The 24,442-nt window shown below is 58.2% G+C and overlaps 1 protein-coding gene across 1 annotated transcript in view; it reads left to right on the top strand.

The window, feature by feature from the left end:
* The first annotated feature begins 6,436 nt into the window (after positions 1-6,436).
* MAPKAPK2 (MAPK activated protein kinase 2) overlaps positions 6,437-24,442 on the top strand; it is a 32,617-nt gene continuing 14,611 nt past the window's right edge. The window contains exon 1 of the mRNA XM_067310646.1: positions 6,437-6,770. Within this exon, the coding sequence (XP_067166747.1) occupies positions 6,510-6,770 (261 nt within the window). The 5' untranslated portion in view covers positions 6,437-6,509. The remainder of the gene's footprint in view (positions 6,771-24,442) is intronic.

The following is a 24,442-nucleotide window of genomic DNA, read 5'->3' on the forward strand; positions in this document are numbered from 1 at the left end:
GCGGCAGGTGGCAGCGGGGCAGCGCTGCACCCGCCAGGCTCGGGCTCAGGCTCCCACAGCAGCCCGCAGTCGCCCACCCTTCGCGCCGCGCTTGCAGGATTTAGGCACTGAATTTCCCATCTGGGCCTGAATAAGTGGGGAAACAACGGGAGCGGCTTTTTCCGCAGGAGGGGAGCGGACAGCGCGGCACCGGCGGCTGCTGGCGCGGGACGGTTTGCAGCGAGGGCCGCGTGCATGGCAGCAGCGGCGGTGGCGGCTCCTTTCTCCCCGCGCGGGACGCGGGAGCAGCAGCGAGGCGGCCGGGAGGACGAGCCCTCCGACCTGGCTTTTCCTGCTTTCTCCCCCAGTCCAGCAGGGTCATGTGCTCTGCGCTATTTCCAGCCTCTCTTCAGCACTTAGGGGCCTCGGCGTGATCCTTTGACACATCCCCATGTGATGGGAAACGTACAGGAGTGACCCAAGGCTTTATAAATACTCCTCGATGATTCATTTTTTTTCCTATTTAACCCAAAGCAGCCTGTCATGCATCACTCACACTGCTAATTATGTCCAACCGGCCACAGCCGATAAGAGGGTCCTCACGGAATCCTTTCCCGCTTCTGGTCTTCTCCCCTAGCTCTTTCCTGCAAAGCAGCAAAGCTGCCGGGAGATGGGGGCGACTTTCCCAAAGTTGCAAAGGGGCCTTTTGCTTCGATTTTTGCAGGGAAGCGGCTCAGGCTTTTTTGTCGGTGCACACGGGCGTCCTAAGCGCGCGGTGCGGCAAAGGGCAACGCAGGTATCGGCACCTGGCTCCAGAAAGCCCCAGGCCGGGGCGGAGGCCCGCGGCTGCTTGCACAGCGCACCTTGCAAGCACGTGAAATGAAAAAATGTAAACAAAGCTCTTCCGCCCCAACCAGGGCGTATATCTGGCCTTGGAAAAAAAGCGGGGTACGCCTCACCTAGCCGCGGTTGCTGTTTTCCCAGTTGCTACGCAAACAGGTTTATTTCTGGCTCGTGCCGCATGCCAGGTCGCAGCCCGGCGCAGCGCAGTCGCCTCGTCCTGGTCCGAGCGCGCCGGGCGGATGCAGCGGCCGTGGAGCAGAGCCCGGTGGCAGCACCCAGCCCCAGTGGCTCCAGCCTGCTGCTGCCGGGTGGGTTTTCCACCGTGCCAAAAAAGCAGATAAAATCCCGGCAGCCCCCAACCCCTGCTGGAAACAGGCCTGTCCAGGCCTCAAGCGCGATTTGGTGCAGCTCACAGGGATGCCCTGCACTGGCCTTGCTGCTCCCAGAGCACCAAACGTGCCTTTAATTTCCCCCGGTTGGGGCATAACTAATAATTTCCCCCCGTTTTTGCACCAGAGCCAGCCTGCAGCATAACCAGCCCCATGGCCAAGGCGCCGCTCGCAGCCTGCCGTAGCTCTTTGCTTTGCGGTTAGGAAACCGAGCACAGATTTCCTTGCAGGCTGCACTGCTCTTGCCTTCCCCACGGCCAGGCCAGCCCCCAAATGCACCTGGGCAATCCAGGTTGCAAACGAGGCCTGATTGCTGATTACCGGCAATCAATGCTGTTAATTGCAATGGTGGCTGTGCTGCTGTGGGGATGAGGATGGTGTTTCTGCTCCTGGCTCTGCAGTCTAGCTGTGGTGGGAACCTCCGCGTTTTGCTGGGGCTGCTGATCGTGGGTGAGTTGAGCCGTTTGGTTTTGGCTGTGCAATAGCCCGGCGCTGCACACGCGCCTGCGGACCGTGGTCGCTGCCGTGCGCGGGGCTCCTTTGGCATCCAGCCTTGAACCGCGATGAAAAGCTGGGCGCAGGCTCGGAGCTGAGCTCCCCGGCACCGGGGTGCTGCATCCGGGGGCTGCCAGGGAATGCCGGCAAGTGGGCTGCCAGGCCCGGACTGCGCACGTCCCGCGGGATTAGAGCCAATCCCGAGAGATGCTTATGCTAACGGAGCTTGTGTCTGTAATCTCGGGGCACGGACGCCTCCTCCCCTCGGCAGGACGGCGGGGATTTGGGGTGACACGTGGGTGCCAGCAGGCACCGGTGCTGTAGGAAGGGCACCGCACGGCAGCGTTTTCATCCCAAACTCCCGAGGGTCTCAGTCTGCTCCGCTGAGCTGAAATCCGGCCTCCTCGCTGTCCTGGCACCGCTGAGAACTTGCTCAGGGAAAAAAGAAAATAATCTGTGCTTGGAGGGAGGGAGGGGAAGGCCAGAGGAGGAGGGATGCCGGCTCCCCGGGCCGGGCCGCCGCTCGGCTGCGCGCGGGCGGGCGCCGACGTCTGCTTGCAAGCTTCGTTGTGCTGCGCGTGATCCGCGCTTTTGCTCCTCGGCTGGAATACATCCTCTTCTAAGCAAATTATTTTTAAAGACCCGTATTTCTGAGCAGTGTTTTTGTGACTCCGAGTAAGGAAGTGCATTTAGTGTTATCTTGTGGGCAATGAGTCAGGGTACAGTTTCCTACTGGAGATGGAAAAATCGCCCGGTGTCACGGAGAAAAGCAACGCAGCAGGTCAGCGCTGGCGGCCGCTGCTCGTTTTAGCGGGCTGAGCTCTTCCCGGGGACGGCGGGAATGCGGCCCGAGGCGGCCGCGTGCCGGGTGCGAGCAAGGACCGAGCATCTGCCCCGGGGATATCGGAGCGGGAACATTTCCTTTGCATTGGCCTGTTATTAAAACAGAGAGCCCCGAAGCGGGTCTGGGGCTGTGCGGTGCCATGTCCTTCCCCGCTCTGCGCATCCCCGCGAGCCCGCGGAGGGGAAGGTCCCTGTACCTGTCACTCGGGTGGATGATCCCGAGCGTTGCCTCCCGGCAGCTCTGGCTGTTCGGAGCTCCGCCGTGGGCCGGAGCGGGAGGAACCGTCCCGCCGGCACACGAGCGATGCCGGAGCACTAATCCGCAGGGGATGGAGCCTGGGAGCCATGTGCCCGCTCACCAGGGCGCGGGAACGCTGCTCATTCCCGCTGCCCCTCTCCCTAGAGGTGCGCACGGCGCTGTGCACATGGATCCGTGCAAACCGTGCGCGAGTGCCGTTTCCCCGAGGCGCCGCCGTTCGGAGCCGGCTGGTGCGGTACGGCTTGGCGCAAGGCGATGCAGGGAGCGATGGCGGCACGGTGGCCTTCCCCGGACGGCTCTGCGGAGCCCGGCTTCTCGCCTCCGCGTGAGCTCCCCGCGCCGCCGGGAAGGGGCTCGTGCCTGCACCCACGCGCTGGGGCTTGCAGCGCTCCGTCTTGCTGCCGGGGCTTGTTCCAGTCCTCCCGTTGCTTTAAGAAGGGCATTAATAGCTGTAATGGGGATTAACAATATCTTCTCAACTCAATTACCCCTATCCTAAAAGCATGCAGGATTATTTAAAGCTATTATCGCTTTTTACGTGGGATAGCTTTTCACCAGCTTCGTGCTCGTACAAACCCACCCAGGAGAAGAACAGGATACACGCAGTCTTAATGATCATTACCCTAATCTTCCGGGTCTATTTTCCTGGTAACTCCGCTATAATCAAATAACGATCCAGCCTATTACTCGCCAGGGAAAGGGCTTTAGCAGCTCAGCCGCCGTGTCACGTAGATACAAAGGTTGGACCTGCTCCTGGCTGCTCCCGTTTCCCTAATGGAGACGGGAAAGGAAGGAGGGGAAACAGCTTCCACTCGGCATCCGCGTGACTGTCCTGGTGGCCGCGGGGCGCCGCGTGTCCGGGGAGAGGGAAAAGATGGGCCGTGAGCCCGTTGCCTGCTCCGGGTAAACGCGCTCCCTGCCCGAGGAGCCGCGTGAGCCGGTCACCTCCCAGTTCAACCCAGCGTGTCCAAGCTTTGGCGTCTGGGGGCTGGCGTCCCGCGTGGGCTGGCGTCCCGCGTGGGTTGTCCTCCAGGAGGCTGCTTGCCTGGGGGAGGCAGCGGTTTTGAATCGCGGGAACGCCGAAGCTGCAGGTGGCAGAGATGGGCTGCGGGTCGTCCACACCGGCACAGACTGCAGCAGCAATCTCCAATAACACATGGCGCCTTAGAGATGTATATATTTATATATATATATATATATATATATAAAATTTAATAGCAAAGGCTGAAGTATGGGTTGCTCCTGGTGGGGCATGGTGGTGGCCTCCTTCGCGGTGATGCAGGGCTGTGGGACGTGGGGACACCCGGACGTGGGGACACGGCAGGTCTCGGGGGCCACCTGGTGGCCACGTCCCCAGCTCGGGGACAGCAGCCCCCGGCACTGGCACAGCGGTGGCACTGCGGCCCTGCACCGGCGCTTGCCTTCACCTGGCGGAAACGCTCTCCGCCTTGCGGTCATTTCAGCACGGAAGCAAAATATCCTCTTTTTTCCCCCCCTTTTTTCTCTTTTCTTTCTTTTTCCTTTTTTTCTTGTTTCTTTCCCAAAAGGCCCAGTGCCTGTGTGCGTCATCTCCATCCGCACAAGTCCCATGGGGCAGAGAGAGGCCGAAAAGCTCCCGGCCCCTCTCCTTGTCGCCACCGCGGCTCCGCGCTGAGCCGGCGCCTGCCGGGCCCCACTGGGCGGGCGGGTGGGTTCAGACCCACGGACGGGGGTTTGGGGGATGAAACGCTGCGACACCAGGAAAACCACTTCCTCTCCTTGTGCCGCTGCTCCCCAGTCCATAAAACGGAGAAAAACGGTTCTTCCTGCTTGAGTGCCGCATGCGGAGCGTGGTTGGTGTCCAAGGTTTGGAGGGCGAGCGTTGTCCTCTCCTGCATCTATTAATGGCTCGCAGCGCTGCGCACCCTGACCTCGGTCCAGGAGGTTTCCATGGGAAACCTGGGAAACGCTGCTTCCAAACCCGATATCTCCTTTAAAGTGCTGTTTGTCTTTGAAATAGTTGAGGGATCGGGTTACAAAGTCAACACGAATGGAACTGGAGGAAACGGAGTAGCAGTAGGGGTCAAGGGTTTTCCCTTGCCCACGGATCCCTCTGTGAAGGAAAGCTTGGGCTGCAAGGATCGTTTCCGCAGACGGGCTGGAGCGAAGAGAAGGGAACGGGGCAGAGGCCCGCAGAGCCTGGCGCGGCGTTGAAGCGTCTCCGCTCTCTGCGAGCCGTTGTTATAAAGCACCTCGGCTCCAACTCCTGCCCAAACCCCCTTGCGAACAGGGACCGGATCCCGGGAGATGCCGCAAGTCCCTGAGTCGATCCGTTTTCCCAGGAGGAAAACGGGACCCGACGCGTCCTGCTGCGGCGCGGGCGCCTCTGCTGTGGTGGACGCGGCCATGGAGGCCACAGTTTGCTCTTGCTGTCCTGCCCGTTTTGGGCGCGGGATGGTCTCTTTCTCCCGCTTTTTGAGGACGTGGTGTATCCTGTAGGCCTGGGGTGATGTGCTCCCTCCCATGAGGGCTGGAGTCGGGGTGAAGCGTGCAAAGTGAAGATGTGCGTGTGGACGTGCACAAAAGGGCCTGCCAAAACGTCACTGAGCGGCCTCAGGAGATCGTTCTAGACTCGGCTGTTTGCTCCTAGCGCTGCTCTGGGCAGGTTTCTCCATCTCCCTTCCTCCGGGTTACCTTCACTGCTTTTTGTGGGAGAGCCAGGTAATGCGGGAATGAATGTCATAAAAGTGTGTTCATTAATTAGAAAACGGGGATTATTAGTGATGAGCAGGCCGCCTGGTTTGCATTCTGAAATGAAAACTCTGGACTTCCCATTTTGCTGCAGCTGAAGGAAAGTTCATTGGGTTTTGCTGGGCACTCGGCAGGGCAATGACAAATTGCTTCCCGGCAAGGATTCCTTATCTTTTAGCTGGCTAGCATCCGCGTTGGATTCGGGACTGAACATGGGAATGGGGCTTAATTCGTCATCATCAGAATGCCCCTTCTTATGCTTTTGGAGGGGTTTCCCACCCCTTGCCCTGGCGCCCTGCCCGCTTGCTCCGCTCTTCGCACCTCTTCTCTTGCGATTGGGTCGGGGCAAGCGGCGCGCCGGCAGCCTCCAGCCCCCGGGGGGTTTCGGGGGGGGGGTGCGGGGGGGCCCGGCGGCTCCCCGGGGAGCACCGCGGCGTCCAGGGCGCCGCCGGCCCGGGCGAAAAACTCAACAAAAAAACCCCAAACAAAACAAAAAGGAAGGAAGGAAAGAAAGAAAAAAAGGGGCGGAAGAAGGAAAAGCAGCCCCCAAACTCGGCCCGGAGGGCGCGCGAGCCGCGAGGCGCCGGGGCCGCCGCTCCCCCCCCCCCCCCCCGTCGGGCGCAGGCCCGGGGCCGCCTCCCGCCCCGTCCCTCCCCCGGCGGCCGGGGCGGCCGCGGCGAGGCGCTGACATCAGAGCCGAGCCGCGCCGGGAGGAGGAGGAGGAGGAGGAGGAGGAGGAGGAGGAGGAGGAGCCCGAGCCCGCCGCACCGGAGCGATTCCTCTTCCCGTCGCCGCGCTCGGGGCCGGGGCGCACCGGCGGGGGGCGGCGGCGGCGGCGGCTTCTCCTCCTCCGTCTCCGTCCCCCCCCTGCCTCCCTCCCTGCCTCCCTCCCCGCCGTCCCCCCGCGCCCTCGTCCGCCGCCCGCGGGGCTCCCGCGACGCTCCGAGGCCCCGCCGCCGCCGCCGCCCGCCATGCTCCCGGGGGCGCCGCCGCCGCCCGCCGCCTTCCCCGCGGCGCCGCCGCCGCAGCCGCCGCCGCCGCCGCCCGCCGCCCCCCACGGCCCCCCGCCGCCGCCGCAGTTCCCGCCGTTCCCGGGGAAGCCCGGCCTCCAGATCCGGAAGAATGCCATCACGGACGACTACAAGGTCACCACGCAAGTGCTGGGGCTCGGCATCAACGGGAAAGTTTTGGAGATCTTCAGCAAGAAGAGCGGCGAGAAGTTCGCCCTCAAGGTGCGCGCCGGCACCGGCACCGGGATGGGGCCGGGACCGGGATGGGGCCGGGACGGGGCGCAGCCGCCGCGGGGAGCGGGGGGAGCCGCCGCCGCCGCCCCGGGAGCGCCCCGGCGGGAGCCCCGCGGAGCGTCCGCGCTTTGCAGCGGGCCCCGCTGCTTCTGCCCACATCTCCGCGGCAAAGTAGTGTTTTTTTCTTTCTTTCTTTCTTTTTCTTTCTTTTTCTTTCTTTTTTCCCTTTTTTTCCCCCTTTTTTTTTTCCTGGGGGGGGTGGGGGGGGGGAGGGTTGTCCTGAGCGGCTGCGGAAAGGGGAAGGAGAAACTCGGCAGCAACAGTTCCTGCCTGACAGTGATGGAACATGTCTGCTGTCGGCTGGCGTGGAAACGCAGCTGCCCCCGGTTTCTCTTTCAAGGCGAACCGCTGCCGCCGCCGCCGCCGCCGGGCCCGGCCGGGCCGGGGGGGCGCCCGGGGCGGGGGTGAGGGGCGCCCTGGTGGCGACGGGGCGGGCGGCGGCGGCGGCTTTGTGCTGCGGCGGACAATGGGCCCGGCCGCGCCGCCGCCGCTCGCCGTCGGGGCCGCTTCCTCCGGGCGCCTTGGCTTCTCCCCGCGAGGAGCGTCGAGAGGCGGCTCGGCGGCTCCCTGCTGCACGGCGAGGCGAAGCGAAGCGAAGCAAAGCAGCAGCCGGCGGGTCCGAGCAGGGGGGAGCCCTCGGCCCCGGGCAGGCTTCGCCCCCGCCGGTGTGCTCGGTCCAAAGCCTGCGTGGCCTTTTTTTTTTTTTTTTTTTTTTGAATTTGAGGTGCTTTGCGCCGAGCTGGCGCTGTGCACGAATGTGGGTGTTCGCCTGGGTGCCCCGCTTTAACCACGGCTCTGCCCCGGCTGCGGCCGGGTAAAACCCCACGCGCCGCTGCCGTTCCCCCTTCAGACAGGGAGGTTTCAGCGTTGCCGTGTTTACACACCGTCTGCGACGTGCCTTTGTTTGAAAGATACTTAGATAAATGATGTCTGCAAAAGTGCTAGGTAACTTAACAGTTCCCTTGTTTTCCAAGGAGCTTTTTCAGCGAAGGTGGGGAGCGTGTTTCCCCGGCCGAGAGAGACCGGGGGAAGTCTGAGCGGCTTCGTGACGTGGCGTGCGGTGGCACGGGTACGCACCGTCTGCTCCGGGGGAGCGGCGCGTTCTGTGTCTCGGATGCAATTTGCTCCCACACATTAGCTGTTCAAAGCCTAGGCGTTATCCTGCGAATTGTGAAGATTTAAAAAAAAAAAAAACAACAAACCCACATAAATCTGTACCCAGACATCTTTTGTCTGCAGAGCAAGGCATCCTTTGCTATCCAGGACTCCCAACGTGAATGAATGAACGAGTGGATCTTTGACGTACGAATCGGGACGAAGGGGTGTGGGGGACAGGTAAAGGGTGGTGGTGACTGTGCCCTGTTAGAGAGGGGCTTACTCAGCTCACTGATGGAAGTTTGACTTTCCCTTCAAAAACAAGGACATTTTTCATTAGCTGCACCATGATATACTCACGGCATGTATTATATCATTTCTTTTGGTTTGAAATTAGGGAAATCGGCCTCTGCTTTGGCAGACGTACTCTTCTTCATCAGTCTGCAGTTGACTCAACTATTTAAATTATCAATACTTCCCTCTTGGAATAATGAATGGGGAAGGATGACGAAGTAAGGTACAAGGAAGGGGGGTCCTGACGTGAACAGGCTCTTTCTATCAAAACATTGGTTAAAACGGTTGGAGCCTGGGTTTGTACTATCATCCTGCCAATAGTAGAGCGTGGTGCAGCAGATGTGTTCAGGATTTAGCAATATGGTTTGTGTTATTTCCTTGGCTGTATTGAAATGTGTCTGGTAACATGGGATTTTACACTGTAATGCGTGAGGGCGGTGCAGAATATCTGCACGGCTCTTGGAGGATGAGGCATAGTCAACGCTGAATCTCTGTTCTGGAAAATTGTCGGTCTTCGTCCCTCTGTCCCCTGCCCCGGCCTCTCCACGCTCTCCCAGTGGAGAGAGAAGAGCAGCTGAGCCATTGGACCTGTCTCTGGTGTTTCAAAGAGCAGCACAGCTGCTGCTCCAGATGATTCCTTCCAGCACCTTAAAAACTGCGGTGCTGTGAGTTTGGGGCCTTGGACCAGCTAGTTTGCATCCTTCCTGCAGTGCTGAGTACGAACTACGAACTTTGGTTATTCCTCTCCAGAGACAGGACCGAAATGCCCAGCCCAGCCTCGGTGGGGGGTGACTTAGCCGCAACGTGTGTTGACTTCGTCCCCTCCCCTGCTACGCAGGCAGGATAACATCTCCGTTAGAAGCTGGTGGAGAGGCATTCAGGAGATCTGCATTACTCATAGGCTGCATCGGTGTAAAAGGATGACCTAAAGTAGGATATACCGAAACGATTGCATCAAGTCGTCAGGTTACAGATGATGTTTAGAAGAATTCTGATGGCCCGTAGCCAGGAGCCGCGGCTGAAATTCTTTATGCTGTCTGCTTTGCTTGTACGGCAAACCTTTCCATTTGCAGCGTGTCTCTGTGTATTTTCTGTTCCAAAAGGCCATGTATTAACGCAGTCTTCCACCGAAGGGGAAACGATTGTATGCCTCGTTAATGTTAAGGGTGTCTTCTGGTTATGTTTGTGCTTCCTCTTGGATCTTGTGCAACTATTATGTTGTTAAACCTCTCTCCCAAGCTGTGCGAGGCATTTAGGTAGGGTTTTGCTGAGAGTCACGTCGCTTGAGAGAACTTTGCAGCGCTCCAGGAGAGTTTGAATTTGGAGGCTGCGTTCCAGCAGCGACAAAAATGTTGCAGCCAATTTTCTCCTCTTTCTAGCGCAAGGTTCCACAGTGGAAGACGCACGTAAAATAACGCTACGCGCGAGTTAAGGGATGGTAGCTTTATTTGCTACACCATACCTAGGTAAAAACAGGGGACGTTCTTTTACTTTTCTCATAGATCGTTATTGTTTATGTTGCTAGTTTCCCACCTAAAAAAAAAAAAAAAAAAAAAAAAGCTTTTTCTGTATTGAAAAATACTCGAAGAGTGGAATCCGTAAATTGCTCGGGAGGAAGCAGAAGGTCCCGTGGTCAGATCCGTGCTTTGGTGGTGTTTCTGAACAGGGGTTTCACGTTCGGGTGCTTCCTCCTCCGCGTTCAGCCTCGGAGCCGCCGGGTGCCCTCAGCTGCTGGCCGAGGCGCCGCGGGGTTTAGGCCACCGGTGACTGGACCCTGCCTGATGCTGAGCGATTGACTTCTTGGTGTCTAGCCGGGAGAGGAGGTAAAAGCCGTGACGAGGTGATGAATGGCACGGAAATGCGAGGTCTGTGCAGTTTCTTACCCCCTTCTTCCTTGTACCTTGCTGTGATTTATTAATAGACAAAATTAGGCTTGTAATTTCTGGCAAACCTACCGTATGTAGGTCACGGCAGACTTTGCCTGGCTGTTTGTTGCAGTCAGGCTGTTGGCATTAAGTGACGCAGATTGCGATGGTGGGATGGGGAGCGAGGCCTGTGCCGCGTACTGTGAATTCCACTTTTAAGATTAATCTTTAGACAAAATACTGGATTTACGATTGGTTGTCTTAATGCAGTGTTTTGTAAGGAAATCACAGGTCATCCAGATTGGAGGGGAATGGGGGATCAGTTAATGGTGGATGGTGTTTTCCTTTCTCCGTCATATGTCCCTTGGTGGAGCTCTTCATGGAGCAAGGTTTGCTTTAAAATGAATTAACAAAAAACAGCAAACAACATTCGTAACCCAAAATTCAAAGCAGAAAATCCTCATCTCTCCCTTCAAGTGGAAGAGCTTAGTAAGCCATGGAGACCACTTGCAAACTTGTCCCCTTTCCGAGCATCCTCGGTGCTTCAGAGCCTTCCCGGGAACAGCGGAGCAGCTCCGAGCATCTCTGCGCAACGTTCACCCTCACGATAATCCGAGTGATGGTTCCTCTGGTGGAGACGGAGGATGAACCCCAGTACTTTTGTGGTTTATTATTCTTGTACAAAGTCTTGGTGGAAATCAGGTAGGCTATGTAGGAGCAACCTGACCTGAGCAGCTCGTCTCTGTGCTGCACCACGCTGATAGCGTGTCCAGCTGCAAACACTGATCGAGGAGCATGGTGGTCTGCAGAGACGGGGGGCGCGTTGCGCTCTCACCCTCTGCTCCCCGAAGGGAAGGTGATGGCCGTCTGTCCGGCCCCGCTTCGGCCAGCACACCTGCTGATTGCTGCGCGACGGGAGGGAGTGCTGAAAAGCAGGATGCGTTTTCATTTATTGCAGTTCTCGTGCAGCTGAGACACCCGTTAAACTCTTTCTGAGCTTTTGCTTGTTCACCAGCCTTTTGAGACCGGCGTGAGTGGCGGGTGGGCTGAGCGAGCTCTGCAGTTTGCCCCGCGGTGAGTGCGAGCGGTTATTTGAGGAATACGGGCTTTCTTTGGAGCCTGGTACCCAGCTCAGCGATCCTTTACCTCTCTGACTCACAGGGGGTCGGTGTCTTTTGTCTCCTTAAGCACGTAATTTGTCTGCCAGCGTCTGCTTTATAGAACTTGGGGGACATCATGGAGCACAGTCCGGTGGGCTCCCTTCGAGCCTTAATTAGCTGCCAGACTCGGATTCTGCTGCTAATTTTGCAACGCGAGCAACGCCAGCTGCAGGGCCTCTGCAAGGGGCTGTTAGTCCCTGCTTTTGACCCATAGGAGATGAGGAAGACGCTCTGGCGTTTTCTTCGCTTCGTGTTGCGTTTGCGAGGTGGTCGGTGTTTCTCGAGAAGTTGGCGGACGGTGCTCCCGGGCTGCGGAGCTCTACGGATGAGCCTGTTCCTGCAGCTGGTGGCCGCGTGTTCCCGCTTCCGTCAGGGCCAGGGGGGTTTTACAGAGATGCTTAAGGGAGTAAAGCACCCTGTTTTCCAGTTTTCTGCATTTTCATCTGAGATCAAATGCTGTGTCCCTCAGAAGTAAATCCAAAATAACCCCTAAACGATGGAGTATATGAAGATCCTGGGCTCATACTCATGGGAAACAAACCTCACTGTCTTAACTGCCTGCTGTGCCGTGGTGTCTGCTGTACTTCTACTTCTCTGTCAGTAGTGGGATTTTTTTTTTTTTAAACTCTGCCATGTATTTTATTTAACCAAAGTTGTCTTCTATATGGCCATTTGTGCAACTCATAGTTTAAAAGCTATGGAAAGTGTAGTGACATCACGGGGACTTTTCCAAGGCAGTGGTTTATTATCTCATTGACCAAAAGGGTTTACTGGCTCAGATTATGAGTTTGTTTAAACAACTGAGGATTTACATATTCCCTTCTAAATACATTACATAGTCTGAGCAGTCAAATCTACAACTGATATAAACTGAAAAAGCCTGGGAGTGGGGGGTTGACTGTTGCTTTGGCACATGCTCAGGAAATGGCGGCGTTCTTCCTCTTAACAATACTGTAACACGTTCAGCCGTAGGTCTTGTGAAAGACTGGTGGTTCCTACATTTTCACATGTGGGAAACTGAGATGCAATGATTTACTTAAGGTCCTGCAGTGAGTAAGTAGTGGGGCTGAGGGGAGAGGCTAAGATGCCTGCTCCAAGATGAGGTCCTTCATGAGCATCCATCCCACTGGAGCCAGGTGAGATGCTGCATGATGGTCCTCTCCTGAGGCTTTCTCCTCTGACTTGCGCCCACCATGAACTGGAGAGCATTTTCCCATCCTTCCCAAAGTACTCAGCACCTCCAGTGATGTGGCCCAAGCCTGTGGAGAAAGTCTTTGGAACTGAACTTTGATGGCCGAAGTTGCCATTTGGTGTCTTGACGACAGGGCCAGCCTGGCCTTCTGCTAGATGTGGTGCTTTGAAACCATCCCTGGGCCGTGATTCCTGTATAGGTGCGGTGGCAGAAGCCTTTGGCAGGCAGAAAATGCAGCCTTAGCCTGTGCGATAAATGGACAAATATGGCTGGATAAAGCGATTAATGTATCGTTCATGTGGAGCTCCTGCCTGGCCTTCAGCAAGGCTTCTGCCTGCGCGCTGGTCTGGGAAAGCCCGATTTATAACCACGTATGCACCCGTGCTGCACGGCGCTAGTTGCGCCTTCGGGGGCGAGCAGCGTAGTGTGGGGACTCGGGCTTTGCTGGGCACGTTGCCTATTCTGAAGCAGCGCGTGTATTTAAAGCAAGGTATAAGTAATAATTTGAAGCTGTATAGGCTGAAAGCCAGGTCTCTTAGCACATTTGCTAGATGGTAGGTAGGCACAGGTGAAGTAAACGCAAAAAATTCATGCGTAGGAAGCCTTGAGAGAGTGAGCCGGTGACTTGTCTCTTCTCAAAACCTGCCAGACTTGCACTCTTGGATCTTGGGGGTTGTCTTCTCTCGCCTGGACACCCAAATGCCGGGGAGCAGCGGAGCAGCCTTCTCCCTGTCCAAGGCCGTTGGGTTGTGTCTGTTGGGGCTCATGTGGGAAAACGCCAGACCCAGTACTGTCCTGGCTGGCATGCTCGGTCCCAGAAGGTCCTCCGACCTCCACCCCATGATTTCCACGCTGAGCTGCTTTTTGCTGTTGCGTCAAAATGAAACCTAGTGGATTTTCCCGGATTTATCTGCTGCTTCTGTGTTGAAGATTGGGAGGAAAGAGCCCCTCTTTCATGAAGAAACCCTTTCCTCTGGCTAGCTCTGAGCTTAATCAGCTTTCCGGACCTGCTGACTGCGCTCTCTGTGCCTCGCGGCATGGGAGCCGGGCCGGTTGTCCCCGAGCAGAACTGTCCCTGTGCACCTGGCCTCAAGTTGCAGCATTCAGGCAGCATGACCTCACCTCCTGGTTTCCAAGAATAACGCGCTGCCTCCCCTCCGCCGCCACGGGTCTGCCTGCAGCGCGTGAGGGCGGCTGCCGCGGGCCTGGAGCAGTCCCCTCTGGGGGCCCGTCCTTTGCAGATGCTCCCCGCCGGCCCCCGGAGCGAGCTGCCGGTATCGGGGTCGGAATGGAGCCGCGTGGTGTGCGGTGGTGTCATGTAGTGTCTCTCCCCTTCATGGGGTTTTAGGTAGCAGAGCAAGAACTGGGAAAGGCGTCTTGAGGACCAGGCTGAGCTTGCAGGCTTCCGTTTCTGGAGGAAGGAAGTTTTTGGGGTGTGGGTCCATGATGACCACTGCGTAATGGCTGGCACTTAAACACAGCTTTAGGTGACCTCTCTCTACCCTTAAATCAGTTGCAAAACTGGCTTTCCTGGGTGTTGAGGCCAACCTTCCTGAGCTGTCTGAAGCCATCACACTGTTGTGTTCATCCCGGGGCTGGCAGCGGTTATGGGGGTGGGAAGCACGCAGGAGGGACACGTGGCAGCAAGGACGTGTGGCTGGTGATGCTCTTTGTCGTGAGCGCCCTATCCGCGGGTAGGAGGACGGGGGTGGCGAGCAGAGCTGGGGAGGATACTGCAGGCGTGGAGATGGTGGGTTGTGTAAGAGCTGTTCATCTGGTGCCGGCGATGTCCTCGTGGTCTGAGGCAAGTGTGTGGGACTGCGGCCAGATCATCCATGTGCTGAGAGAGTGGAGCTGCCGTCCTCTCCTGAGCAGACTTGCAGGCTGCTCATGCCCTATAGCTCTGGAGCATAGGAGCATAGCATTTTAAAAGCACTTAAGACCCATATCCCATTGCGCGTGGCTTCTGCTGGCTCCATGGGTGCTGCTTGTCTCTCATGACTGGCGTGTGAAAGCATCTAAAATGCTCTTTCCCTGGATCTGCGAGCACCCTGGGAGAGGCGCTCCCCATGCACAAGCTGCAAAGCCTTTGCACGCGGTGTGCAAAGGACTTAGTAATCGCTGTTTCTCTTGGCCGTAAAGGTAGGGCTTTGCAGAAGGAGTTTGTATGGCTCCAGCCCGCTGTCCTGCGCGCTCGGCACCCCTCCTGGAGCCTGGCCTTCGTAATGGGCCCGCGGTGAGGAGAGCGACGGATGCTGCTGGAGACTTGCAGTGTTTTCACTCTATCATGGTCTTCCCAATGCCTGCTGAGAGGGTCACATAGGTTGTGCACGTACCTCAGTTTGTCCTGTAAAACTTGGCCTCCCTTTTCCAGTTTACTGGCTGCAAGTCATGTTCTGCGTCTTCAGAGAGGTGCTGTGGCCAGGCTCCTTATGGGAATAGTCTGTGTCCAATTTACCCAAGGAAGCGGACAGGAACAGCTCACTGGGGTTAGAGCAGGATACGCAAGAGTGAGTCTGAATGCAGACAGCTTTGACAGCCTGTTACGCTGTTGCTCTTACACCTACTGACTGAGTCATTTCAAAGATTTCAGCCTGTTAATATCTCACCAATTTGGAGTAGGGATTACAGAGGCCAGCAGGTTTAACAGTTTTTTAAATTCTGTATTTCCTTCGTGGCCTCAGGAAGGGACTAAAGGCCACAAGTGTGTGATGGTTGGTAGATCCTCCTGACCTGAGGTGACCCGAAACATGAATTTTGCTGCAGATGCTGCGAACTATGAAAATGTCATTGGTGGCAGAGTGACTGTCACGAGATCAGAGCGGTGGTGGGACAGGAACCTGCCTGCTGGAGGTGGAGGAGGGAGCAGGAGATTGGAGCGGCGGCTCGTCTCCGAGCTTTGGTGGGACCACACAGCGACGTCAGAAGTTGTGGGTCCACGCAGAAGCTGCTGGAGGAGTACGTCACCTTCCTGCACGTTGTGGTGGTGTGTTGCTTTGGTCTTGCCAAAGGAATTTCTACCCGTGAAGAGGGCAGGTGAGCAAGCTGGCTCCGGCTGCCTGGGACAGGCACAGCGTTTGCCGTCATGTGTAATGAGATTATTTGAGTCGTTGGCGTCAGGGATGCATGTGATTATGTGCCTGGCTGTCCAGCAAGCTGTAGCCTAAACTAGAGATAAAGTTCAAAACCCAAGCCCAGATCTGAATGTTCCTGGGGCGCCCAGCCAGACCGGGACTTTGCAGCTCTGCTCTCGTAAGATATCTGTGCCCAGCTTGTGATATAGATTTGGGATTGGAGGAGGGATGGACTTGTTTTCTTCATCATCATTCACTTTGTTGCTTCTCCTTGCGTGCTCTGGACTGTAGCTAACTCCCCCTGAGCGCTCCTTCTGAATTCAGCCTGTTCAGCCCTGCTGGCCCCAGAACAGCAGCGTAAATTGGGCTCAGGATCGCGATTACCGTATGCCTTTCGTGCTGAAACAGGCTAAATCTGTATAACAGCATGTCAGGGCTCTGTGCTGTCCCTATCCAAAGAGGTATGTCACCGCACGCCTGAGCATGGTGCCTGGGCCATTTCCTAGTTGGAGGGTTGTGCTGGAGGGTGGGAGCAGGAGACCTAGGGGTGATGGAGGATGGAGAGTTGGCACAGTCAGGACGTGGTCTGGTGAAGGCAAGGGGCCCCGTCACACCAGGACCTCCCGCCAGCGAGTGTCACCTCCTGCCTGTGAGCCGTGCTGGTGGTGCCCACCCATGGGATGGTCTCCGGGTAGCATGGTGGCACGTGGTTGCACGATTGCCCTTGAGACTCTTGGATTTGCTCCCTCCCTGGAGACCCAGCTGCGCTCTCCGTGCTGATTCTGCTGCCGTCTGCTTTCTGGGCGAAGATAATGATGGGGTCAAGGCATCAAACTCCCTCCCAGTGCCTCTGGCAAACTTGTCTCCAGGTTTCTATGGGAGAGAATTGGGTAGGTGCATTTCCACGCCATGAGCATTTGGAAAACCGAGTGGCGAGTCTCTCTCTCGTCCTCTCAGCTGTCCTTTGGCCATGATACGCAGCACAGAGCTAGCGCAGCCTCTTGAAAGGCTCCTTGGACTTCCTGCCAAATGTGTGTTTTCAGGGAAATCTGGCTGGAACAAAAGCTGGGGCTGCTGTGGAAATTTGGCAGCGCACCCCGTCGGCTGGAATTCCAGTAGCTGCGGCTCATCGCTTCTCGAGGCGCGGACGGGAGCCTGGTCCGAGCGGCGCTCCTCGGGAACGGGTATTTCGACTCCTTGCCGGCTAGGCTGGGGGGAACGAGCGCGCGCGCGCTCCAAACCGAACAAACCGGAAAGCGTACATGCTCTCCGCGGCCTCGTTCAGAACAGCCCCAAAACCCTGGCCTGCTGACAGGGAGACGTTTTTATTTTGAGGAGTAATAATAGCCCGCAGCGGGGCTGATAACCCGCGGGTACGGCCGCACGTGGCGGAGCGTCCCAGCCCCGACGAGCCCGCTCCTGCTGCCTCCGTCCCCTCCGGGCTGTGACATGACTGATGGTTTTTTTCCCCCCCTCTTCACCCATTTCGCAACGTCGGCTGCCCATTACGTGGGGCAGATTGCTCAGAAACCAGAGACGGCTGTTGCATAAGGCGCTCTTCCGCCGAGCCTGGCTTCCCCCGAAAGGGAGGGCTTGCCGGAAAGCCTCCGCGGGGTTATCTCCTAGACGTCGTCAGAGCCGCGACTCCGGCGTTTTTGGGGTGAGTAAGGCTGGAGGCTCGGTGTGGGTTTCCAGCAGCGCCTGCCAGTACTAACAGCCGTGCAATCGTCGGAGCAGCATCACCCTCGTGGTGAAACGGTGACTCAGCCGCCCTCGGCCTGGCCGCCGGGTTTTGGGAGGAATCCAGCTGGTGGGACTGGTTCTGCCACCGGGCGGGCGCGCTGCCGGCCGCAAAGGCCCTTTTGGGGGACCTGGGAGTGTCGCAGCGGCCTCGGCCATCCTCTGCCTTAATGTCTGGGTGGGATGCTTTTGCTCTTGCTAACCCGCGTGCTCCCGTGAGGCTCTCCAAGCCTTTTCTTTTGTCTTCAGTGGACTTTCCTGCAAGGAAACGAAGCTCTTCCCCCCCTGAGTGGCAGCTGATCAAGAGCAGCTTCTCTGGGACCGGTGGGAAAGTTGCTTCAGCTTTAGCTCTTGGCTGAGACTGCTGAGCGCGGGAACCTCCCTTCTTTCCTGTCTGCTTTCGTACGAACGCGGAGCCTTCTCCGAAAGGCTGGGCACAGTCCTTCGTCCGGGGAGCTGGCCGCTCCTCGCCGCTCCGCTTAAATGACTCGGGGGCTCATTTTGTGTCAGAGCAGGACTTTCAGCATCTCCCTCTTCGCTCCTCTCCCACCCCGGTTATTCCCCTTTGGTGGACTTGCTGGACTGGGCGCTGGGCCCCTTGGAGCCGATTTACCCGCTCTCTGCCTCCGTGGTGGGCTGGTGCAGTGGCGTGCGTAGCTTCAGAGCTGCTACCCTGCCCCGTGTGCCGCTGGCTACACGCGTGTATCCTTATTTATGGGTTTTACCTTGAGGAACTGAAGGGCAGATCTAGTCTGGCTAGATCCAGCTTGCGAGAGCAAGGAGAGTTTTCTGGCTGCTCTCCATAGCTCAGCTCCGAACGTCTCGCTCCCCATCTGACCAATGAGTTTTGCACGGTGCTTGCAGCAGCGACGGCCTCTGTTCTGCGGGTCAGACAGTTGCGGCTTTTACCAAGACATCCATTTCCTATTTGTGCCTGTCCAGAGACTAAACTGAAGTAACCAGGCAAACATCACCGGGAAGGAGGATTAGGCTGAGATGCAGTAGCGTTGCCTCAAGGGTTTTAGTTACTTAACCTCTGGAGCTGAGCGAAGAACGTTTTTTCTGCACGAGGCCAGCGGGCAGTGGACACCGGAGGTGCTCTCTAGGTGCATTCCTTCTGCTCCAGGCAGCCGGAGCCGTCCGCTACGGTGCGACAGCTCGGAGGGGACGGTTTCCCAAAGCTTCTAGCTGCTAACACTGTGCAGTTTCATTTTTTGGAATGGGCTAGCTCCGCTCAGGCTGGCTATTGCTAATTAAAACTGATCTCTTGCAAGCAACTGGCCTTAAATAGGAACGGCATCTTTTCCAGTCCCTGTGCTTGGGGGCACTGGAGGGAGAGAACAGCTGGGTGAAGAGCACTGAGAGCAAAAAACACCTGGATTTTGCGCCTGCCTCTGACACAAACCTTCTCGGCAGCCCTGGGAAGATCGTTAAGCGTTATTGTAGGGGGGACGGGGATAAAGCTGGCCTGATCCTCTTGTAGGGGGGCCACGGTTAGTGATGTCCATGTTCATACAGAGAACTGGAGGCTTGATCTCGCCCCCTCCCTGAGCAAACGGACTCTGCCGGCTCGGAGTTAGTCCAGGCCTTGCGGTGGCAGCCGGAGCCGAGCTGGGCCTCTGCGCCCGAGAGGCCGTAGCAACGCGCCGAGTTCGTATAAACGTGCCGCCTCTTGCCGCAGGGATTTGCATTTGGAGAAACGTCGGGACTTTTGGAAGCAGCTTTTTGGGAGGGCAGCTGAGAGCAGCACAAAGGCCGGACTGTCTGGCAGCTGCCTGGGTCCAGCGTCCCTCCGGCCCTGAGCCCTTTCCATGAATAAGTGGGATTGAGGAAGCTTAAAGTCTTACGGAGCAAGACCTGGGAGCCCTCCCGGCCAGCCCCGAGGGAGCAGTTCCCCCGTGCCCGATCCGTGCCCCGGGGCTCGGTAAAGCGCCGCCGCTGCCCCGGGATGCTCTCGCCGCTGCCCGCTGCGCTGCAAAGAGCTCGGCGAGCTTGGAGCCGGGTGGTGGGACTTGTCCAGCAGCGGGGTACTGGGCATCCCCGAAGGGATCAGCAAACCTTTCCCCCAGTGCACACGCTTTAATTGATATTTAAAAGGTGCAAGCATATAACACCGATGCTGTCGACTCCTTGCTCTATGATGTTTTTTGTTAGGGAGAACCTTGTAACGGGAGCAGGCTTTAGAGGCGGTTGGCGGAGAGGGGGAAAAGGTCTCTCCCGCGAGAGCAGTTTCCATCGCTCTGTGCGGCCGCTCCTGGGCATGGGGGATTGCTGCAAGCGCGGGCAGTCCTCTGCCTGTGAGGATTCGCGGCTTCTGGCTTGCTTTCATTGCATCGCTTCAAAACCCAGGCTTTCGCCTACAGTATTGCCCTTGCGGTTCGGGGGAACGCGCGGCCACGGGAGACGAAAGGGCATTACGAAATCCCCCGGTGCTCTTGCTTCGGCCTCCCCCCGGCAGAAAGCAAAACCTGCTTGCAGCGAAAGCACCGGCTCTCTGGCCACCTCCGGGATGAACCGGCGCGCGTCGCCTCGGGAAGGCGCTTGCTCTATCCCGGTGTTTGCAAAGCCTGCGGCGAGGGCGACGCTCTCCTAAACAAAGAGCCGAGGAAAGGGCAGAGCGACGTGCAACGTGCTGTACGTCACCGGGCTCCAAGGCCGCGTAAACAAACACCCTTCCCGGACTTGGCACCGATGGTATAAATACGCTCTGGGGGTGTATCCGCTTCCCGCATCGCTGCGCCGGTGTTTGCCGGTGCTGCTGGGTGGGCGAGTGGGAAACGTCCGTCCGTCCGCCCAGCGTGGATTGTTCCCCTGAATGTCCCTCCAGGGAGAGCTGTGCGCGGAGCGTGGTCTGCCTCGAAGGGCTTTGCTTATTTAAAAAAATCTCTGTGCACACGCGTGCACATCGGGTCCTGCTGCTCCAAGACCCGTGTTAGCGGGAAGCCGGGCAAACACAAGTGCCGGGTGCTGGAGGGGGAACGCAGCGGCCGTACTGCCCGCGGGAACGTGCCGCTGCGGGGCCCGGCCCCGGGGAGCGCTGGGTTTGGGGCAGGCAGAGCGGCGTCGGCAGGCTGAAGGCAGCGGGTGGGTGGGAGGCAGAGGAAGCGCGCGGCGCCACGGCTCGCGGCATAGCGGGGGGCCGAAAAGGTGCCTAACTAAAGCGACCGCTGCCTGCTCCGGCCAAGCAGCGGTTTCGCTGGGAGCCTCGCGGGAACATTTTATCGGCTGCATGAGGGAAAGCCTGGCAGACCCGTGCCGGGACGCGTGGGCGCCGGGATGTGCCAGCCTGCTGCCCGGCGCTTGCTGCGCTCCCGGCTGGTTTTTGCGCTGTGTGCGTGTGTTTCGAAGGGAAGTGCAAAGTACGTAGGTCGCTGCCGAGTTAATGGTTTACATTAGCGTTTGCTTCTGTATTAAACGCACCTGTAAATGTGAAGCACTTCCTATCGTAAAAACCCATGTATGTACTTTCCCATTCAGTAGTTCAGGAAATCCTATTAGATACAGGGGAGGGGACGGGGAAGGAAGAACTGAACAAGCCTCAAAGGGGCTTAGTTTTGCAAGGAGACGGGAATAAAGGGATTCGGCATGAAACAGATTTGCTGGCCTCAGCCAAACGTAGTGCGTTTCCCTTGAAGATAATCACCCTCCGTAACTTCTCGTCTGCCTTTTGCTTTCCATCGTGCAGATAGAGATGAAGGTCCTGGGGGCCGCAGCTTTTCCTTTGCTGTGACAGTCCCCCCTGCCTGATCCGCACCTGCCATAAGCATTAGCGCTAGCTGTTCCTGCTAGCGGATGTCCTGGCTTGGGAATTATCCGGGATCGGCGATGGCAGTGAGCTCTACCTGCCTGGAAGGGGATTTTTTGCTTCTGTTCTCACCCCTGTCGCTGGGGAAGATCCGCCCGGGGCCATAACAGATACGGAGAGCGGGACCGGTGGCTGGAGGACGCCCGTGCGCAGCGCGTGGCTCCTGCGAGGCCGCGGGTGCCCCTTGCAGCCAGCGCCGGCCCGAGGCTTTCGGGGACTGGAGCGTGGTTTTGCAGCCGTCCTGCCCGGCCGTGGGCGAGCGCTCCCCTCTGCCTGTAGCGGATCAGCTGTTCTCCGCACAGCTCTATAAATAAGCGGTGACACAACAGGTTGCCTATTTCCTGAATTCCTTCCACTCTCCCCTTCTGCCGCGGCGCCCGCTCGTGTCGCTCCCGGGGATCTCCTGCTCCCGGTGGTCTCTCTGGGTTTGATTGCCGTCCTTTAAGTTGTTTGATGGGGGGTTTTGCTGCTCCCAGGTCACTTCTCTTTCTTCCCTGAAACTCCAATCCGGGATCTACGCCTGGGAATATGCAGTGTGTCATTCTGGGCTTGTCCCTGGTGCAACCACCTGGAAACCCAGGGGGCAAAACATTCCCCTCTCTGTTTCTGCTGAGCAGAGATCAAGGTCCTGAGTCCCCTGTCTCCTCGCTGAGCATCCTTGTCCCTGCACAGCTTCTGGCTATCCCAGACAGGGACAGATAAAGCAGTGGTTATATCTGTGTGTGCTTTCCAGAGAGGGAAACTGAGGCACGGGAAGGCCGCGTCACTTGCCCAAAGCCCTTCGCGTTTCTCGTGCTCCTAACGCCGGCGTGGAGCTACGGCAGCGTTAGGTCCTCGCAGCCGAGGACGCCTCGGTACTTGCCGCGTGCCGGCGTTGCGCGAGGCTTGCGGCAGGTGGCCGCGGGGTGGGCTCCGCGGGCGGATCGGCGCGTTCCAGGTTGCGCGAACCCTTCCCTCTCCCCTCCTCCAAAGCCCTCTTCCCTCCTTGCACAACCCGAGCCCGGCTGCCTTTTGGAAAGAGCAGTAACGGGTGAGTCACCGAAACCAAGCGTTTCTTTTGATGCACATTGAAGTGGTGAGAATAGGATGATCCCACAACAAAAACTTGGAACTGAATAGTCCCTTAATTTTGTTTTTCTCAGATATGTGAAGCTGAAACTATTTATTTATCTTCCTTAAACGCTGTCTCCTGCCGGCTGTTTGTGTAGCGCCGTCACTATGAGACGGTGAGTCAGGGGAGGCTGGTTCCTGCTGCCTCCTTGTTGCCGTTCACCTGCCTTGGGTTTCTTCTGTCTATTTTTTTTTTTTTGGATAAGTTTTCGCCATCCCACGCTGCTCGCTGCCTGCGCTGTCCCCTTCTCACCCCGTGGTCCCGTGTGTCCCCGGTGCGTTGGGTTCCCCGTGAGATGCTTCGGGTCTCCTGGCGAGGTGCATCACCTCCTGCCCCTTGCACAGGCACCAAGGATGTGCTTTGCTCGTGGGAAATGAGTTTTTTCCCCCCAAAGGGCGAGAGGATGTGGTGGTGGGGGGGCCGGGCACCCGGTCGGGCCCCATGGGGAGGGCCGGGGCCCCTGGCAGGTGGCTCCCGTCGCAGCTCCGGCCGGCTCTCGCCTTTGTGTGTGGCCCGCGCGGGCTTTTGTCCCTGCCTGAAAGGCTGAATAGCCGCCGCATCTGCCGCCCGGGGACCTACGGAGCAGATGCCGGGGCGTCGCGGGGGCTCGTGCAGCGCCGGGCGCGGGGCCCCTTCCCGCCCGGAGGCGCCGTCCGGGCCCAACCGCGGCCGGCTGCCTCCCGCCAGCGCCGCGCGGCAGCTGCGTTTCCCCTCCGCGGCGGCGTTTCCATGCTCCGCCGCTGCCGCGTGTGATGGGCGCCGAGGGCCGTCTTCCGCAAAAAGGCACCGGGCTCATCCGCTGGGGCTGCGCCAGGCAGGCTCGGAAGCGCTGGAAGCTTCACCGTTCCTGAGCTTCTGCAAAAGAGGCTTTGGGGGAGGTGTGGAGAGAGGAGCAACCCCCCCGCCAGACAAACTCGGCATGTGGAATATTTTAAACAATTCCAGAAGGTTAATTTTATAGAGGATGGTATAAAAATATACATATCTATTTTTTGAAGGGACCCGTGCTCTGCTGCTCCTTCGGCCGGCTCGCCTCTCCCCGTTTTCCCTTTGAAAAGCAAACGCGAGGAAAGCTCTGGGGGCTGCTTAAAGCTCTCCGGGCAGCGCCTGTCTTCTGCCGCGTGTGCGCAGACAGCGCGGAGCAGAAGCGACCCCAACCTCGGAAGAGCCTCCTGGCCTCCGCTCTGAGCGGGGCTGGTGGTGGCGGGTGCAGCCGGTGCGGATGGGGTGAACGGAAAGGTTTCTGGAGGAGCCGTTCAGATGGGGGAGGCTTCCCGGGCTGTGCGCTTAGTTGTTGCTGCAGCGTTATCGGGATATGAACTTCCCTGCGTTTGGTAACGTAATTCCTCCGATGGGGTTTGGGACTTGCGACCTGACTTCTCTTCCGTAGTTCCTAAAGAAGCCGTGAAGGTGGGACGAGGCTTGGCTTCTTCCTTGCTCTGTCGGGAACGTCTCCGGAGCAGCACTGCCGGGAGCAGGGCCAGTGTGTGGTCCCTGGGGGCTGCCCAGCCTGGGACTTGGGAGGAGGCAAAAGAAAAGCCGCACGTGCTCAGCGAGTAACCCCAGTCCCGCGGCGCTCGGTCTGGCCCGGCTCTTGCCTATCCCAACCAGCCACCTGCTCCGCTTTCTCGGAGGCTCTCGGTTGCATCCGAGACCTCGCTGCTTGGAAGTTTCTCCAGCTATTATGTTTTGCTTTGATGTGTTATCCTTCATTAAGCCCATGAGTCATCTCCAGAACTTCATTCTCTCCTCCTCCGGTCTTGTCCAGCCTGTCCCTACACACCCTCCTGCGCGTCTCGGAGAGGCGACGTGTCCCCGTGGCCCCGGTGCTGCGGAGGGTCTTCTTGGGGACCGGGGACTCCCGGGTCGCTCTGTCCGCGTGCGCTGGGTCTGAACCAGCATCCCTGGACCCCTGCGGCTTTGCCGGATTAGCTCCAGAGGGCTGCGAGGATGCAGCGAGGCTGAGCTGGGTCTCGCCCGTGGCTCCTGTGTTATTTCGCCATTGTTCCTGGCATTCGCGTCCCCGCTGGGAATGTCGTTGCTATCCAATTGCTTCCCTCTTCCGTAGCGTTAGCTGAGATGTCGGATGTGACCCATCCTGCATCCATCTCTCGCTCTTCTGTCCGTCTCTTCCCCTGCGGTGCCACGGGCAGCGGCGACCCAGCATGAGCCGAACGGTGCCTGGAGGGGTCTGACGCCCGCAAACGCCGGCGCCTCTCCCTTCCCGTGCGGATCCCGGCACGATGCACGGCAAAGCGTGGCGC

Source organism: Apteryx mantelli, chromosome 25 (assembly GCF_036417845.1).
Source record: "Apteryx mantelli isolate bAptMan1 chromosome 25, bAptMan1.hap1, whole genome shotgun sequence".
Classification (NCBI taxonomy): Eukaryota; Metazoa; Chordata; class Aves; order Apterygiformes; family Apterygidae; genus Apteryx; species Apteryx mantelli.